Source organism: Salvia splendens, chromosome 16, assembly GCF_004379255.2.
Source record: "Salvia splendens isolate huo1 chromosome 16, SspV2, whole genome shotgun sequence".
Classification (NCBI taxonomy): Eukaryota; Viridiplantae; Streptophyta; class Magnoliopsida; order Lamiales; family Lamiaceae; genus Salvia; species Salvia splendens.
In genome coordinates this window covers 13,394,699-13,414,636 of record NC_056047.1, presented here as the reverse complement: position 1 = coordinate 13,414,636, position 19,938 = coordinate 13,394,699, and the positions used below count along the sequence as shown (strand labels likewise).

General features: G+C 41.7%; 1 protein-coding gene and 1 pseudogene across 1 annotated transcript; both read left to right on the top strand.

Moving 5' to 3' along the window:
- The first annotated feature begins 9,228 nt into the window (after positions 1-9,228).
- On the top strand, positions 9,229-17,483 carry LOC121770206 (annotated as a pseudogene).
- LOC121770993 (cysteine-rich receptor-like protein kinase 6) lies at positions 16,892-19,663 on the top strand. The gene is made up of 4 exons (XM_042167788.1): positions 16,892-17,651; positions 18,591-18,801; positions 18,896-19,133; positions 19,220-19,663. Exons 1-4 carry the CDS (start codon positions 17,511-17,513, stop codon positions 19,281-19,283), a joined length of 654 nt encoding a protein of 217 aa, XP_042023722.1. The 5' UTR covers positions 16,892-17,510; the 3' UTR covers positions 19,284-19,663.
- The last annotated feature ends 275 nt before the right edge of the window (positions 19,664-19,938 follow it).

Here is a 19,938-nt window from a genome sequence, read left to right as displayed (position 1 = left end):
CTCCGTTAAGCCATCGCCCCGCTTCTCCAGTCCCTCTGCCTCAACCGAAGACAAGTGATTGATAGAAATCCATTGGTTCCATCCTAAAACCAATTGGTGATAGGAGGAGGGCCATAAGACTTATATAGTGATTTTAAGTAATATATACTCCCTCCGTCCGAGATAATTCATCCCAGTATTCCATTTTGGTCCGTCCCACATAATTTGTCCCGCTTCAAACTTTTCATATTTGGCAACAAATTACTCCACTCCTAATCTCACTTTCGGCTACCCAAATTCCACCATTTACTCATCCACTTCATTTCATCTCCTTCTTCATTTACTCCACACAACCTCCACCGATTCCCCTTCTTCCTCTTAATTGCACTTTCGCCTACCCCAATTACACCATTTACTCCACTTCATTTCATCTCCTTCTTCATTACTCCACACAACCCTAGATCTCCAACCGATTCCCCTTCTTCCTCCATAATCTCCCTCCGAAAACCCTAGATCTACACCATTCCACCACCATTTTCATCCACCTCCACACAAATTCGAACCCCTTCAGGTCCAAATACTGGACCTACGCCCTCTGAAAACCCTAGATCTACGGCGATGGGTGATTATCCTGACTCTCCTCCTGGCAGTTTATCGGCCGATCTGGTCGATGTCGTCGTCCCAGAGACGCTGGAGTATATGTGGGGTTCTGCCTCCGCCTTTGACGACTCTTTCGTCGCCGGAACCCTAGCTGACATTGTTGTTCCCGAAACCCAACTGGAATCCTTCATTCCCGTTGATGTTTGGCCTTCGCAATCCGCCATCGATTACTTGGACTGTGGTTGCCCCTACTACGGGCCGCCACCAATAGCCACACTCTACAACCGTGTACCACCACCAGCCACCCCCTCATATGGTCCACAAGCCTCATCCGCCGATCCAGCTCAAGCCCCTCCCGTCGCGTATTCGGACTTTGAGAGGCAGATGCTTGCCATTTTGTTGCCTGGGTTTTTAGATTTAATCTAAATATGTTGTCCCTCATTGTTGTTGTTTTTCCGATTGGGTAGGAGGTTGGGCTTTGTTGGTTTGGGTTAGAGGCTGTGGTTTTAGTTGGGTTGGAGGCTGTGGTTTGTGGTATGGGTTGGAGGCTGTGGTTTGTTGGTATGGGATGGAGTCTGTGGTTTTAGTTGGGTTGGAGGCTGTGGTTTGTTGGTATGGGTTGGAGGCTGAAGTTTGATTTTGTGTTGGCTGTTGTGGTTGTTTGTGTATGGTGGAGGCTGTGTTTTGATGTTGTGTTGGCTGCTGTGGTTTCATTTGCTGATTGAATGTTGCTGTTAATTGTGTTGATCATACCACTATGATGATTTGCAGTGTGTTTTTATTACAGATATGTGTTGATTATTAAGCCACCCATTTACATGGTTAGAAGGCTTATTTGTGAGTTGATATAAACAGCAATATCTGAGGAAAATAAAAACCATACACTGACATTACAACAGCCACCCCTTTACATGGTTAGGAGGCTGTTTTGTTAGTTATGCAGCCTTAGAAGCCACCCATACACATGTATGGTTTGGAGGTTGCCCTATAATGACAATGTTCTGAGGGATTAGGATTTTAGAAGCCACCCCTACACATGTAGGTTTGGAGGCTTTACAAAAGTGTACAAAAAACAGTTGATAGCATACGCCACACCTAATCTTGAGGCTTCCACATCCAACTGCCAAAAAATGCTTCCTAACTTACTGATATTAGAACCCTACAGCTCTACTGATACCTGAGATGTCATATGAGGTGATCTCATTATTTTCAGGCTGTTGGAGGTATGCCACTGCATCCTTCACTAAATGTTCTTCAACCTCCAATGTCTTTGGCAGTATCCCTAGCCTTGTCAACCTTTCTTTGTTAATGTGTGGAGTTTTGTAGCCATTCCCCCCTTCCTCCTTCAAAATCTCTGTTAAACATCCTTGCAGAGTCAGAAAAACATTGTTCAGTGTTCCTGCACTAAGTTCATCAAAGTCTGCTTGCACATTAGCCACTAACTCATCTACTCCCCTAGCCAATTTGTCATCCTGTATAGACTGGATGGCCCTGAAAAATCCTAAATCCAACACATTACAATCAGGAGAGTTAGCTGGTTGGCAAATTATATGGAATCTGAACCCATCTGTGTTTGCAACTGACTGAAATTCTGCATCATTGTGCATGATGTGAGGTCTGACATTGTCTTGTTGGATGAATATCTCCTTACTTATGTTATCTGGTCATTTATCCTTGATTGCTGGTATGATTTGCATCATTATCTCAGTGTGTGAGGTCTGGAGTATGATTTGATACAGTTTGGAAAAAAAATTGATGTAAAAACAGTGTACCTTATGAATAAGGCATTCTCTCATTACATCATTGTTGACTGATTGAATGGGTTTGATCTCCAAGGTGCCTATTGGTCTGTTCTTTGATTTTCTCATTGTTGGCTCTTGTATTGTGAATGGAAAGATGACTATTTTTCCATCAAATATGACATCTCCACTTTCTCCAAAGTATGGTCTACACACTGCACACATAAACATCACCTTTGTGATGAACCTCTTTGACTTGCATGACCTATATGGTTCTTCCTCATCTGGTAGCAGGTAGTATCTATCCGTAGTCTTTGTCATGAAAAAACATTTTTCATCTATATGCACTACGTTGTGCATTACGTTGTGCATTGTGTGGTATTTGAGCATACCATTGTTAACAACAGGCTGCACATGAGTGAGAGCCCATTTCATTCTTGATACCTTGTTTGCGGCAGTAAGCAGCGGCTTAACAGCATTTGTGTGTGGGCTCAGAACTCCACATTTCACCATCCGGCCTATTGTGCTCTTACTTAAATCTAGCTTGAAAGCCATCTTGCGGATGGTAGATCTTTCAAGGACCGAAAGAGCTCTTACCCTGTTTTGATCTAGCTTAATTTCATCATTGCGCTTGAAGCCTTTAACACGATCTTTTATGCTCACAGGTTCACCACTTTGGATTTGCTTGCTGGCCTCTGCCCAGATTTGATGGACTGTCTTCCTGCTCACTCCAAAGTCCTTTGCTGTTTTGACAAAACCTCCATATGGTATTTTATCTAAACGGCTCACTTGTAGCATGCTCTGTGCTATCAGATTCTTGGTGTCCACTCCTATGATTCGCTTGCCTTTATCTCCGGCAATGTCTCCGACCGTGTCTCCGGCAGTTTCTCCAGCAGCAGAATCCATAGCCATATGATGAAAATTTTCTGAGGGCAATACTTCTAAAATTCTCCTTTTGTTGTGTAGGTAGTGGTAGTTGGTATGGGTTGCTACTAAGTTCCCTCCTAAAAATTTGGTTACAGTATTGTGGGTATTGCCATTTCCCTCCCAAAAATCTTTTGTTTGTACTTTGATTAAACTCTCATTGAGATGTTGTATGTTGTGGAGTTGTATGAAAGAAGAAATTGAGCAACATGTTTAATTTGTTAACTGCACGGGTTGTCCATTTTTTTGAGAGCACCTTGTTTAAGTTTGATAAGCAGTTTTCAATTCTGCCGTTTAATCCACATTAATTAAAAACTAAACATTGAACCAAACATTTTACTTATACTCACATTAAAACTAATTTAAGTTTTACATAAAATTGGCAATGAAAAAGTAACAAGGTGTGTCCCATTTTCACTACCTACCTTCATTTAAATCAAAGTCAAACAAACATTTCTTAAAACCCGTCCCAGGTCAAACTGACCCGAATTATCTGGGACGGAGGGAGTATTTTTTAGTTTGAAAGGACAACAACAGGGAATCCTCTTCCGACAAATGTGCACGCTGCGCTACTCCGACGAGCCCATATCCGGCGGCGCGGGATCTCAGTCATACAGTGTCCTTTCCGGGAGCGTACGGAATTTAAGCAGCCCCGAGCAGTTCAACCAGCAACTGCGGGTGCTGCTCAGGGAGCTTCGCAGCCAGGCGGCCGCGGGAGGGCCGCTGATGAAGCAGGGAACGGGACGGCCCTGGATTTTCAGACGATGTTTGCGATGGTGCAGTGCGTGCCGGATCTGTCGGCGGCGGGCTGCGCCGATTGCTTTGTATATGCCCGGCTGCTACCCTGAATATTCTATCCAGCCCTTTTACAATATTAGTCGGATCGAGCAAGTTCGATCGATGATAGCTGCGATCCTGTCTCCTCCGGTGACACAGTCATCGTCGGGTAATTCATTTTTTGGGGAACACTATTCAAATTGATATCCAAGAGAGAAGAGGAAGAATACATGATAGGAGGATGATTTTGTGTTGTTATTCATCAACCGAGCAATCCTCTTAATATAGAGGATTGCCTTAATTACATATGGTAAAGAATCCCCTAATTTTGGGTGCTATCAATTACACAATAATTACATGATTCTTTCCTTAGTTTACATGATTTGATTTCCTCATGATTTGTCTTCAATATTCTAACACTCCCCCTCAAGTTAAGTGACGGCATCTCCGATACTTAGCTTGCCTATTACTTCTTCAAACACCTTCTGGTGAACAGCTTTGGTTAGGATATCTGCCAGCTGATCTTCTGAGCGGACAAAGGGTAACTCAATAATTCCCTTTTCTATCTTCTCTTTGATGAAGTGTCGATCAATCTCCACATGCTTCGTTCGGTCGTGCTGGACTGGATTTTCGGCGATGCTGATTGCAGCCTTGTTGTCACAGAACAGTTGACTCTTCTGAGTAGGTGGAAAGCCTATTTCTGTCAGGAGCCTCCGTATCCATAGAATCTCAGTTATTCCACTTTTTGCCCCTCGAAATTCGGCCTCGGCACTAGAGAGTGCGACTACTTTCTGTTTTTTACTCCTCCATGTGACAAGATTGTCTCCTATGAACATGAAGTATCCGGCTGTTGATTTTCGATCGATTGGGTTGCTCGCCCAGTCAGCATCGGTGTAGCCTGAGACTTCCAATTGTCCTTCTCTTTTAAGCAAGACTCCGTAGCCAACTGTCCCCTTAAGATATCTCACTATCCTTATCACAGCATTCATGTGCTCTTCTTGCGGCTTGTGCATGAATTGGCTTACCACTCCAACTGCATATGCGATATCTGGTCGTGTATGGGCTAGATAGATCAACTTTCCAACCAAGCGTTGGTAGCGTTCTCGGTCTGCTGAATTTGCTCCTTCCTCTATCTTCAAACCTTGGTTCTGTACCATTGGCGTCTCTGCTGGCTTGCATTCTAGTAGCCCCGTCTCTGTTAGCAGATCGAGGACGTACTTCTTCTGTCGCAGAAATATTCCCCTTTTTGATCGTAGAACCTCAATTCCCAGAAAGTACTTCAAGTCTCCTAGATCCTTCATCTCAAATTCTTGAGACAGATTTTCTCGTAGCTTTTTGATTTCAGCTGGGTCATTTCCTGTGATTATCATATCATCCACATAGATTAGGAGACAAGTTATGTTTTCACCTTCCTTTTTGAGGAAAAGGGTATGATCTGAGTTGCTTTGCTGATATCCATACTTCTGCATTGCCTGGCTGAACCTTCCAAACCATACTCTAGGTGACTGTTTCAGACCGTACAACGTCTTCTTTAGGCGACATACTTCTCTTGGGCCAAATTCATCAGAATAGCCAGGTGGAACCTCCATGTATACTTCTTCCTCCTTTTTCAGTTCCCCATGCAAGAACGCATTAGTGACGTCGAGCTGATGTAGAGGCCAATTCTGATTTGCTGCAACAGACAATAGAATTCTTACTGTGCTCATTTTAGCCACTGGCGAGAAAGTTTCAGCGTAGTCAATTCCATACGTCTGAGTGTAGCCTTTTGCGACCAGCCTTGCCTTGTATCTCTCAATAGAACCATCGGCTCGTCTTTTTATGGTGAAGATCCACCTGCATCCGACCGGTCGTTTCCCTTCTGGTAGTACACATTTCTCCCATGTATGGTTCTTGAGAAGAGCATCCATTTCTTTCTTCATGGCTTCTCTCCAGTGTTTGTGCTTCATTGCTTCCTCCACTGAGTTTGGTATTTCATCTTCATATAGGGCAGTTTCAAATGCTCGTGCCATTTCAGTCATCTGGGCAGTCATGGAGTAGGCAATGGGATAGCGAGCTTTTCTTCCCTTCCAATCCGGGGAGTATCTTTTTGGGGGCACTCCTCTATTGATCCGCAGTGGACGAAAATTTTGATCTGATGTGTCTGGCTCATCTTGGGTGGTCTCGACTCTGCGCTCAAGTTCAGTCTCAATAACAGTTGATTCACTTGGATCAGAGTCTCTTACCTCAGGATTATCAGTCGAGGTGATTGCGAGCTCGTCACTAGGTTCAGCGGCCTCTGACGGTGTGTTTGAGGTCTGCTCTGCGTTAAAGCTAACCTTCTCTGTTGGACCCACATCGAGACCGGGACTTGGCGTAGGACTGATTGGAAACAAACTTAGCGGGTCACTCATGGTTTCTGTTGGTCGATTTCCCTCCCCCTGACCGCTAAGTTGGTGATAGAAATATTCATTTTCTACGAAATCACAGTTCATTGTGATAAACATGCGTTTTGTTTTGGGGTCGTAGCACCGGTAGCCTTTTTGTTGTTGGGCATATCCTAGGAAGACATCTTTCACAGCGCACGGGGAGAATTTGGATCTCTCATGTTTGGGTATGTGAATAAAGGTAGAACATCCAAAGATTTTTGGTTCAAGAGTGAGTGGGAGAGGTATCTGTGTATGGTTAGATAGGACTTGTATGGGAGATTTCTTGTTGAGTCCTTGAGTGGGTAGACGGTTTAGGGTGTAGACAGAGGTGGCCATGGCGTCGGGCCAAAAGGATTTTGGGACTTTAGACTCTATGAGGTGAGCTCTGGTCATTTCAAGGAGTTTTCTATTCTTTCGTTCTGCTACCCCGTTTTGTTCTGGTGTGTGGGGGCAAGTGGTCTGGTGTATGAGGCCCTGTTTGGCAAAAAATTATTGCATTTGGGCATTGATATACTCCCCCCCATTATCAGATCTTAGGATTTGGATACTTTTCTTATATTGGGTTTGAACGAAAGTGTAGAATAAAACAAATTTATCAAAGACTTCTGACTTAGATTTCAAAAAATAAATCCATGTCATGCGTGAACAGTCATCAATAAAAAGTATAAAATATCTAAACCCTTGACCGCCCGTAACAGGTGCTGGTCCCCACACATCAGAATGAATAAGGGAAAAAACTTGGTCCACACGGGTATTATTAGGCTTAAAAGTACGTCGATGACTCTTAGCCAAAAAACATGTATCACAATCCATACGAGTAATTTTGTTAAAACTAGGGAACAAAACTTTAAGATAACCTAGTGATGGGTGTCCTAATCGACGGTGCCATAGCCAAGCCTGTCTGTCTGTGGATCCGTGAGTCAGCATCGCGATACTCTGTTGAGCTACCTCATCCACATAGTAGAGACTACGTCGCTCAGTGCCACGCCCAACAATCGTCCCCGTCTGAATATCCTGTAACATGCAAAAAGATGGTTGCATTAGTAACGTGCAATTCAGTTCCTTCGTAACATGACTGACTGCTAAGAGTTTATGAGACAAGGTCGGCACGTATAGGCAGTTTGATATTTTTAGAGCGGGTGAAATGTGAATGGTTCCCGTTCCCTGGACAGTAAGCAATTCCCCATTGGCAGTTTGGACGTATTTTTTGTGAGGTTTGGACATCCCAGTAAAATCAGACTCATCGAATGACATAGTATCGGTAGCCCCACAATCAAAAATCCAATCCTTATCCTTATATGAGGCTTCTGACATACTACAGGCTGTGGACATATTTTCAAGGACTTGAAATCGATTTTTGCAATTAATTTCCGGCTCAAATTCTAATTTTCTAGAGTCTGGGGTTCTTTTCCCAACAATGTGAGAATATATGGGGTCGATATCTAATTTAGGGTTATCTGGGGACCGCATAAATAGGGAGTGGGGTATTTTCTGATATTTTCCGGATTTGAGAGGACATAATTGCAACAAAGGGAAAGGTGAGGGGTTTAATTTAGAATTAAACCCCTCTTTACCTCGTCCAACCCTAGCTTGCGCACACTCCTCCGCCGCTGCATTCCCCGATCCATCTTCTTCGTTCCTTCCGGCGGTGGAGACGCCGGTGCTGCCCGCTGCATTTGCGGCGCCGGTAGCCCGGTTGCTCTCCCCCGCTGCCGGAGTTCCTCTGTTCCCTCTGTTCGACCAATTTCGGGCAGCCCGTCGCTTCTTCATCTCATCCCACCAATCAGGATATCCGACGAGGTGGAAGCACTGCTCCTTGGTATGTTTCCGGCCTCCACAATAAGAGCACACGATCTTGTTCCTATCTTCGTCGAAACGAGGATCCTCTCGACGGTGCGGAGTCTGCCCGCTTCGTCCGCCGCCGCCGCTGCCGCGAATCGCCAAGCCTGCTGTAATTCCGCCACTGTCAGCGCCGACAGTGGTTGTGGGTTTGAGCAGACTTTCGTTCGTCGCCTCCCTTCGGACGATGGCGTAGGCGTTCTTCACTGACGGGAGTGGATCCCGTTTTAGGATGTCCTTCCTTGTTCCTTCGTGGCTTTCATTCAAAGCCATCAAGAATTGGTACAATCTTTCCTCTTGTATTTCTGTATTGCGAATTGCGATATCCTCTGCGTATATCATTTTATTTGGTTTCTTCCTGTCAATTGACATCCATATATTCTGGAGACGGAACCACAATTGCTCCAAGGTCATATCGCCTTGTTTGATGGTGCTTGCTTTCACGTGTAGGTCGTAAACCTGTAGTGAATCTCCTCCACTTCCATAGGTCACGGCCAATGCCTCCCATAGTTCCTTCGCCGTCGGATATTGCGAAACCTCATTTACGAGTTCGGGTTCTATGCTATTAATTATCCACCCGAACACGCAATGATCCAGCGTCTGCCATGTTTCGTATTCTGGATCTGTGATTGGTGGTGGCTCTGAATCCCGAGAGATGTGGGAGGATAATCGCTTCCCCCCAATCGCTCGTTTTACAAGGGTCGCCCAGAGTGGGTAGTTATCCCCCGACAGTTTCGTGGCGATAACTATCTCGCCTAGGTTGTCTGGATTGGCTGTTGGCTTTGTTTTTGAAGTTGGAGTTGGAGATTTCTGCACGGTTTGACGGATGAATTCTGCGAATTTCTCTGCAAAGTCACCGGAAAAATCCATGGTTGAGTTTTTCTCCTTGTGGTCGTCTGACATTGTTGATGTTGCTTATTTTTTGGATGTAGGTTTCTACTCTTGGTTGAAGGGTCGGGATTGGTATGGACGGTGATGAAATTATATTCTGAGTCCCTTTTTCTCAACTTGCTCTGATACCATATTCAAATTGATATCCAAGAGAGAAGAGGAAGAAGACATGATAGGAGGATGATTTTGTGTTGTTATTCATCAACCGAGCAATCCTCTTAATATAGAGGATTGCCTTAATTACATATGGTAAAGAATCCCCTAATTTTGGGTGCTATCAATTACACAATAATTACATGATTCTTTCCTTAGTTTACATGATTTGATTTCCTCATGATTTGTCTTCAATATTCTAACAAAACACTTCATTCCCAGAAATGTTAATGATTTTGTAAAATCTGGTTTTTGCAGGGAACAATGATGGTAATAGAACTCGAATAGTGATGATTATTCTTGTTCCAATTGTTGTGTCTCTGCTTATTGCTGCTTGTGTTGGCAATTATGTTAGAAAGAGATTGAAGAAGAAAACAGAGCACATTACATCACAGAGTAATCCTATTATTTTCGTTTTTTTAAATCATCATGTGACTGTGATTCATATTAGTTTCTGACATTGATATATTTACATTTTATGTGATTTAACTATTATAAATAGAATTAGATGAGGAGGAGGATGTAAGCGCAGAGCAATCCCTCATTTTCGATTTTGAAGAGCTTGTAGCTGCCACCAACAATTTCTCCAATAGACTTAAAATTGGACAAGGAGGATTTGGTGCAGTTTACAAGGTAAATATGAAGGATTAATCATCTTATTATAGAATATAGATAGTTGAAACCAAATTTTAACATTCAAGAAAAATATTACTCCTATAGTGGATAGTCTGATAAACGAATGAATTCTATAGGGAAAACTTCAGAGTGGCCAACGAATTGCAGTTAACAGGTTATCAACGAGCTCAAAGCAAGGAGAATTGGAGTTCAAGAACGAAGTGGTGTTGATGGTCAAGCTTCAGCACAAAAATTTAGTAAGGTTGTTGGGATTCTCACTACGAGGAGCGGAGAGGCTTCTCGTGTATGAATTTGTTCAAAATGGGAGCCTAGATTGCTCTGTTTTTGGTAATTCCCTCTTTCATTCTGGCCACTTGATAAAACAACATCCTAATTCAGTTGAACTTAAAGTTGATGTATTTATATGTACATATATATTTTTGAGAAATAGATCCAAAGCGTTTGGCTATTAATCGGGACACCCGATACAAGATCATAAAGGGCATCGCCAAGGGACTTGTTTATCTGCACGAAGAGGCTCCTCTTCGTGTAATTCATCGTGATCTTAAAGCGAGCAACATACTCCTAGATGAAGACAACCACCCTAAAATTTCAGATTTCGGTATGGCAAGATTGTTCACAGATGATGAAACACGAGCCAATACACGCAGAATAGTTGGAACCTAGTAAGTTAAAGATGTTCTTTTATATTGCCTTCTTTTTGGTAGCTTGAAAATTTATCTTAAGAAATATGTGTATATACTTGGCAGTGGGGTACATGGCACCAGAATATGCACGAAAAGGGCGTTTTTCGATGAAATCCGACGTGTTTAGCTTTGGAGTGCTGGTGCTGGAGATTATCAGCGGACAAAGTAACAGCTCTTTTAAGAATGTCGAAAATGGAGAGAGCGTAGATTACATGCTTAGCTTTGTAAGTTCAAGTACTCTCATTGATTATAGTAGTTAAAACATCAACATAGATTTGGTAAAATCATTAGTATTTTACAGGCATGGAGAAATTGGCGTGCGGGAACAGCGAAGAAGATGATTGATCTGGCATTGATGTCTGCTTCTGATATGGAGTGAAAGACGGCCATGATAAGTTATACACACGAACTGAAATATGATAGGAAATAGAAATACAAACTGAAATGAACAACAATAATCCTCTAACGAGGCCCTACGGTAAAATACCGTCCTTAATCTAAACTTAATATTTCATAATCTCTAAAACCTTAAGGGACCTATATGTACTACTAAGGAAATAAAGATAATAATTACTATTAACTACAATAATAACTATGTAACCACCCATTAACTCCCCACTAACTTCAATTAACTCCCCCACTAACTTTAAATAATTACCCACTAATACAATCATCAAGTAACCGTGTATCAATAGCATACCCGGCGGAAACAACCTTGTCCTCAAGGCTGGGATCGAAACCTAAACATGATTTCTTATTAGGAGGCGGCTCATACTCAAGCTTGAGGACATCAACAAATGTGAAAAATCCCTGAACATTTAAAGGTTGTGCATCGAACCAAACAAAGCCTTCTAAGGATCCGTCATGAGGGAAAGATAATCCGTACATACTCCTGTCTTGACCTTCGTGGAAAAGAGATTCTTCACAGGTCTCTACATCCCACAAGTTATGAGTTTTGTCAACTCTAGTCGTAGCCAAAGGAAGGTGGATTGGAGAGAATGTCACATCAGAACGTTTAGTAAACCCTTTTGGACCTGAGACCTTCTTTACTTCTGTCACGTTCACGGCTTTTGCAACTCCACTTAAAAAGGTTACTGGATGTGCTTGTGGCGATGCCAGAGTGCTGCACAGGGGCCGAAGCGGTGGCCCCACGTCGGAAGACACAAGGGCTGTCGTAAACTGTGGTACTGGTGGTGGCGAATGGCTGGACTGGAACGGAGATGTTGGTGCCATATCAGGAGACAATAGGGTTGCAAGGACGCTCGTTGTCTCGTCTGTTGAAATCTCAATGGGCAAAGGTAGGGGTGTGAATGCAGGTGCAGAAATCTGTGCGTCATGACGTCGTAGAATGCGCTCGATGATAGCCTGCACCGATTGAAACAATGCATTCCCATCTGGAGGTGTGGATGTGGGCGGAGTCTCTCCACTAACTTCAATTAACTCCCCCACTAACTTTAAATAATTACCCACTAATACAATCATCAAGTAACCGTGTATCAATAGCATACCCGGCGGAAACAACCTTGTCCTCAAGGCTGGGATCGAAACCTAAACATGATTTCTTATTAGGAGGCGGCTCATACTCAAGCTTGAGGACATCAACAAATGTGAAAAATCCCTGAACATTTAAAGGTTGTGCATCGAACCAAACAAAGCCTTCTAAGGATCCGTCATGAGGGAAAGATAATCCGTACATACTCCTGTCTTGACCTTCGTGGAAAAGAGATTCTTCACAGGTCTCTACATCCCACAAGTTATGAGTTTTGTCAACTCTAGTCGTAGCCAAAGGAAGGTGGATTGGAGAGAATGTCACATCAGAACGTTTAGTAAACCCTTTTGGACCTGAGACCTTCTTTACTTCTGTCACGTTCACGGCTTTTGCAACTCCACTTAAAAAGGTTACTAGATGTGCTTGTGGCGATGCCAGAGTGCTGCACAGGGGCCGAAGCGGTGGCCCCACGTCGGAAGACACAAGGGCTGTCGTAAACTGTGGTACTGGTGGTGGCGAATGGCTGGACTGGAACGGAGATGTTGGTGCCATATCAGGAGACAATAGGGTTGCAAGGACGCTCGTTGTCTCGTCTGTTGAAATCTCAATGGGCAAAGGTAGGGGTGTGAATGCAGGTGCAGAAATCTGTGCGTCATGACGTCGTAGAATGCGCTCGATGATAGCCTGCACCGATTGAAACAATGCATTCCCATCTGGAGGTGTGGATGTGGGCGGAGTCTCTCCACTAACTTCAATTAACTCCCCCACTAACTTTAAATAATTACCCACTAATACAATCATCAAGTAACCGTGTATCAATAGCATACCCGGCGGAAACAACCTTGTCCTCAAGGCTGGGATCGAAACCTAAACATGATTTCTTATTAGGAGGCGGCTCATACTCAAGCTTGAGGACATCAACAAATGTGAAAAATCCCTGAACATTTAAAGGTTGTGCATCGAACCAAACAAAGCCTTCTAAGGATCCGTCATGAGGGAAAGATAATCCGTACATACTCCTGTCTTGACCTTCGTGGAAAAGAGATTCTTCACAGGTCTCTACATCCCACAAGTTATGAGTTTTGTCAACTCTAGTCGTAGCCAAAGGAAGGTGGATTGGAGAGAATGTCACATCAGAACGTTTAGTAAACCCTTTTGGACCTGAGACCTTCTTTACTTCTGTCACGTTCACGGCTTTTGCAACTCCACTTAAAAAGGTTACTGGATGTGCTTGTGGCGATGCCAGAGTGCTGCACAGGGGCAGAAGCGGTGGCCCCACGTCGGAAGACACAAGGGCTGTCGTAAACTGTGGTACTGGTGGTGGCGAATGGCTGGACTGGAACGGAGATGTTGGTGCCATATCAGGAGACAATAGGGTTGCAAGGACGCTCGCTGTCTCGTCTGTTGAAATCTCAATGGGCAAAGGTAGGGGTGTGAATGCAGGTGCAGAAATCTGTGCGTCATGACGTCGTAGAATGCGCTCGATGATAGCCTGCACCGATTGAAACAATGCATTCCCATCTGGAGGTGTGGATGTGGGCGGAGTCTCTCCACAAGTGTGACTTCGGGGTGGTGGAGTAATCACCACAGGCTTTGTTGTTGGTGTAGAAAAAGGAGGCTGAACCATGGGGTTGGCTAAACGGGGGTCTGATTTGTCTAGGAATGAGACAGAAGATGGATGCACAGGCAGTTGTGGTGTGTTCTAGGCCGATGTGTTTGGCAATGAGATGTAGGATAGATGCATGGGAGGCTGTGGCGCACTGTGTAGGATGGCTGAGTTCTTTTCAGTCGTGTTGGTTGAATGGTCGGCCGGAGGTTGTGACTTGTGCTGGGAAATGTTGTGGGGTTTGGAAGGTGACGAGTAACGAACCAAAAGCTCCTGCACAAGGGCATCGAATTCAGTCTGCCTACAAGAGGCCGGGGTAGTGAGTTTTTCAGACTTGGTGTGCAAGGTTTCCACCGCCTTCTCCGATCCGTTGAGCCGCATGCATTCCACGTTCACCGCACCATTTGATACGGAGTGAAAGACGGCCATGATAAGTTATACACACGAACTGAAATATGATAGGAAATAGAAATACAAACTGAAATGAACAACAATAATCCTCTAACGAGGCCCTACGGTAAAATACCGTCCTTAATCTAAACTTAATATTTCATAATCTCTAAAACCTTAAGGGACCTATATATACTACTAAGGAAATACCCAATAACTCCCCACTAACTTCAAATAACTCCCCCACTAACTTCAAATAACTCCCCCACTAATACAATCATCAAGTAACCGTGTATCAGCTTCAGCCTCTCGGAATGATATGCTGAGATGCATTCATATCGGTTTGCTGTGTATTCAAGAAAATGCAAGTGATCGGCCGACGATGGCTTCGGTTGTGGTGATGCTTCACAGCCTGTCTTACACTTTCTCGGTGCCTTTGCAGCCGGGGTTTTTGGTGCCTAGTAGCGACGACGAGATCAAAGCAACTGAGTTTTCCAGAAATGAAGCAACGATCAGTGAGTTGTATCCGCGTTAATCATTTTGTACACACGTGTGTTTCAAATTCAAACACAAATTTAATTTTGTTGCTTCATTCATTTCTTTTATTGTTTTAATGATACACATTGTAAAATTTGTGAATCTCATTTTGTTAGAAGGGCAAAGACTATCATGTTGTGAATGTGAAAACATTGTGATTTGTGAATGACATCCAGCCAAACACACAAGTAGGAGATATAATACAAAAATTACACCATAACCTTTCCAAATGATTAATCTTTGCTTTTTCACAAATTTGGAATATAATCATTGGAAGCTAATCACATGAAAATTTCCCAATTCAAGGTAAAAGTGGAAAGTGCCAATAACTAACAAATTTATCCATAGTGCCATTGGAATGCGCCTTTTCTGCCAGTTTTCATTTTTAAATTTTGTATTCATAAGTCTACTTTTCATTTCTGTCGTAAGCTACTTCAACGGTCTTAATTAAGTTATACCGTAACCTGCACTGCACCTTTGTATAATGTGCAATGAGACCCTCGATGTTTCTTGCTACTATCAAAAGTCTGAAATTACGATTTATGTTGCAATTACAACCACAAATTGAATGGCTTGTTTACATCCTTTAATGGCTATATTTTTCACTATCAAAGGGGTGTAGTGCACTCGATCTTTAAGGTGATTGCGATTTGCGAGTCTGAACACCATTTGAAAGTTTGATTTCGTCTAAGGCTTGGGTATGTATATGTCGATGTCGTATGGACCTTGGGGAGTCAACAACGGGATAGAATCTAGTGTAGCTCTTACAAATTACTACTAGTATATACTAGTATTGTTTATAGGAGTATTACATACTACTCCCATTCGTCCCTGAAAAATATGAACAGTTTCCTTTTTAGTCTATCCCTAAAAACTACGAATATTATAATTTTGAAAAGTTTTTTCTCTCCAAAGAGGTAGGATTCATTTTCCACTACTAATACTTTAATTATTTTTTCTTTTTATCTCTCTCTTACTTTACTAATTATGCATTAAAACCTCTTTTATCTCTCTCTTACTTTACTAATTATACATTAAAACATGTGTCATTTTTCAGGGATGGAGGGAATACTTCTTTTGTCCTGAGGTAGTTGAATAATTTTTTTTGCACGTGCCCGAGTCAATACTTTAAATCATGGAGATGAAGCATTAATATTTTAAGAGAATTGAGTTATAATTGAGGGGATAAGATACAATGAAGTTTGATAATATACTCTATTCGTCCCAAAAGAATATGCACTTTGGAATCGACACATGTTTTAATACAAACAGAGATGTAGAAAGAAAAAATAATTAAAATATTGTTAGTGGATAATGAGTCTCATCTCATTAGAGAGAAGAGTTTCCAAAATTAGATATTGCATATTCTTGTGGGACGAAATAAAAAGAAAAGAGTGCATATTTTTATGGGATGGTGGGAGTATTACTAATATTTTTAGAGAATGAGTGGAAAAGATACAATGAAATTTGACTTAATACTAGTGATATTTTGGCTGAATGAGTTGGTTTACAATGTTTATTATTTTTTCATGAAATGTGACGAGTGACAATATTCAATCCATGTTTTCCTTCTAAATTTGGCTTTGTGTTGAGATCAACTTGCCAAGCATTGCACAACCTTTAATTTTTTTTTTTTTTTAGAAATATTACAATTGAGCAGTGATCTAAGAAAACTACTACTTAAATACATAATTAGAGAACATGAATTTAGTTTATTATAAGAGTGATTTAGTTCATTACACGGGGGAGTGAACCAAAATACTATTACAATGAATTAAATCATTCACAGAGTAAATACTTCACTATAATGGTGTTTTGGTTCACTCATTGTTTTCAAATTCATATTGTGAATGAGATCGTTTTGATCTAATGGCTGAAATCTGTTCTCTAGTTATGCACTTAATATTAGTTATACTTTGATCATCTCCCTATCACAATTTATATAAATATAGAAAATTGAAAAGTATTAAAAATATTATAGAATTAAAATTCTGCTTAATTCTACACATCGCGTTGTTTTAATATAAGGTCATCATCTATTGACCTATATATTGTCTTTATATAAGGTCAACTATTGACCTACATAGTCTTTTTTACTTAAGTGACTTCGGACCTACATAATTATTTCATAAAATTGTTTCGTTGTTAAATCGCATGCATGCAATATACGCCCCTACCTCTTATAAAAACCCAACTTGTTTGAATTTGGTCTATTTAATTTCTTCCCATTCCCAATTTTTAAAACCAAACTCGAACGATAATGAGTAGTCAAACACGTCTCCTCTTGATTCTGGCCATCCTCACCAACCCCTCCACCTCCGTAACAGCCAAAACTACACCTCCAACGGCACAAACAGCGCCAACCTCATCTCCCTCCTTTCATCCCTTCCACCAAACATCACCGACAACGGTTACTACAACGCCACCGCTCTCTGCCGAACCGACTTCCAGTTAGAGGAATGCCACAGCTGCCTCCGCGGAGCCATCGCCCCACTTCTCCAGTCGCTCTACCCCAACCGGAGACAGGGGATCTTCTTCGAACGCATGTGCTCTCTTCGCTACTCCCACGAGCCTATATCCGGCGCTCAATCATACAGTGTCCGCTCCTGGGGCTTCAAGCAGCCTCGAGCAGTTCAACCAGCAGCTGAAGGTGCTGCTCAGGGAGCTTCGCGGCCAGGCGGCTGCGGGAGGGCCGTTGATGAAGATCGCGGTGGGGAATGGGACGGCGCTGGATTTTCAGACGGTGTTTGCGATGGTGCAGTGCGTGCCGGATCTGTCGGCGGCGGGCTGCGCCGATTGCTTGATCAGGGCGGAGCAATTGATCTGTTGTGATAACAGGTCAGAGATTGTTGTGTATATATGCCTGGTTGTTATCTTGAATATACTATTGCTATGTATCCCTTTTATAATATTAGTCGGATTGAGCAAGTTCGAGCGATGATACCTGCGCCCCTGTCATGTCTCCTCCGCTGCAGGCTCCCGCGACATAGCCATCGCCAGGTAATCCGTTGTTTAGCTCAGTTTAATACTCTCTCTATCTATCATTAAATGTCTCAGTTTTTTTAGTCGGGCAACCAAAAAATGTCTTAATTTCAATTTTTACTAATTTAGCAAGCGGACTCCAAATTCCACTCATTCATACTTTTAAACAAGAACGCATTTATTTCACTGATTTTGTCCTATGCGTTTGAGGAAAATGGTTCATTGATTAGATAATTATCACTTAGTACTAATCATTTTATTTCAGCAAAAAGTTTCGGTGATTTGGTGCAGTTTATAAGGTGAATATTGAAACCTACTTGTATTATATAGCGTCAAAATTAGTCTGTCATTAAAATTGTGAAAATCAAATACTACTGTTAGCCATCAATTTAAAATCACATTGATCCAATTTACTTGGTAAGAACAAGAATTATTCGTACCAATAGTGATCTGCACTGTTTATGTACGACTGTGTAAGCAATCTCAGTTCGTATCAGGTGTATTATGATACTTTACTCAACAACGAGTACGAATAGTTCTTAATCATATACTCCTCCTCCGTTCCCTTATAGTGGAGACGAAACTTTTCGGCACGAAGTTTAAAAAAGGGTTGTTGAGTGTGTTAAATAGATAGATAAAAAAGTAAGACAAATAGAAAGAGTAAAGTAAGAGAGGGAAAAATGTAACTATATATGAAAATGACTCAAATATGGGGAAATTTCCCGAAATGGAAAAATGACTCAAAGGAACGAACGGAGGGAGTAGTAAGTGTTGTAACAAGTTCATAATGACATTTAAGTCTCTTTGTACCGAAATTACCTTAAATATAGATAGCTAGGCATAGCATTAGATTTCCAATATCTATACCATTGACTCAATAATATACTAGTATCTCTTAGTATTAATCAATTTTCCATTAATCAATTATAATTTGATTTATGCATGGTTTTATTTTAGGGAAAACTTCGGAAAGGCCAACAAATTGCAGTGAAAAGGTTATCAAGAAACACAAAGCAAGGAGAATTGGAGTTCAAGAACGAAGTGGTGTTGATGGCCAAGCTCCAGCATAGAAATTTAGTAAGGTTGTTGGGATTTTCAATACAAGGAGCAGAGAGGCTTCTCGTATATGAATTTGTTCAAAATGGAAGCCTAGATTGCTCTGTTTTTGGTAATTCCCTCTTTCATTTTAGCCACCTGATAAAAAAACATCCAAATTCTGTTAACTAAAAATTGATGTATATATGTATACTGTTGAGAAATAGATCCGATGAAGCGTTTGGCTATTAATTGGGACAGTCGATACAAGATCATAAAGGGCATCGCCAAAGGACTTGTTTATCTGCACGATGACTCTCGTCTTCGTGTAATTCATCGTGATCTTAAAGGGAGCAATGTTCTCCTAGATGAAGACAACAATCCTAAAATCTCAGATTTCGGTATGGCAAGATTGTTCAGAGAGGATGAAACACGAGCCAATACACGCAGAATAGTTGGAACCTAGTAAGTCCACTCATCATGTTAAGCAAATATACTTAGATCTACAATCAAGTTAAAATTCTTGTTTTATTGTGCCTTCTTTTTGGCAGCGGGTACATGGCACCAGAATATGCACGAAATGAGCATTTTTCCAATGAAGTCAGACGTGTTTAGCTTTGGAGTGCTGGTGTTGGAGATTATCAGCGGACAGATTCACAACTCTTTCAAGAATGTGGAGAATGGAGAGAATGTAGAATACATGCTTAGCTTTTTAAGTTTAAATTTTCTGATTGATTATAGTAGTTAAAATGTCAACTTAGATTTGTTTGACATGGATTGTGCTCGGGAAAGTAATCTGATTAAAATCGTGTGTTTGGAGAAAACATGGAACGTAATTTGATTCCTAATTATTAAATTTCTGTGTTTGGTTTAGTTATAAGAAATTAGGGAAAGTAATATGATTCCTAAATATGAGGAAAGTTATGTAGAATTTCAAGGATTCTTAAACCTATGTATTCTTTTTCCCTGTAAATTTAAAAAACGGTTTTTCTTTTTCCCCCTTCTCAGCGTCACATTCTCCCACTACTATCTCTACTCTCTATTCTTCTCCAACTATTTCATTTTACCACAACTAATTTTTTAAGGCGCTACTCTTTCCTACTTCTCAATTCTCATCTCTCTGCTGTAAATTAGCTCTTTAGACTGACTATAAAAAGACGAATAAAAATTCAATGGTGTGTATGCATTGCCCACGTGATGTCGGAGAGATCTTCTCAAATCCTCCACGGCCTAAGCTTCGGGCGGTAGGCGGCGTACTAGGTGGCGCGCA

Excerpts from the sequence above, each read along its gene's own strand:
- LOC121770993 (XM_042167788.1), top strand. The coding sequence starts at position 17,511 with ATGCCTGGTTGTTATCTTGAATATACTATTGCTATGTATCCCTTTTAT. Across the intron at positions 17,652-18,590 it reads CGCGACATAGCCATCGCCAG|GGAAAACTTCGGAAAGGCCA; the intron begins GTAATCCGTTGT and ends GTTTTATTTTAG. Across the intron at positions 19,134-19,219 it reads CGCAGAATAGTTGGAACCTA|CGGGTACATGGCACCAGAAT; the intron begins GTAAGTCCACTC and ends TCTTTTTGGCAG.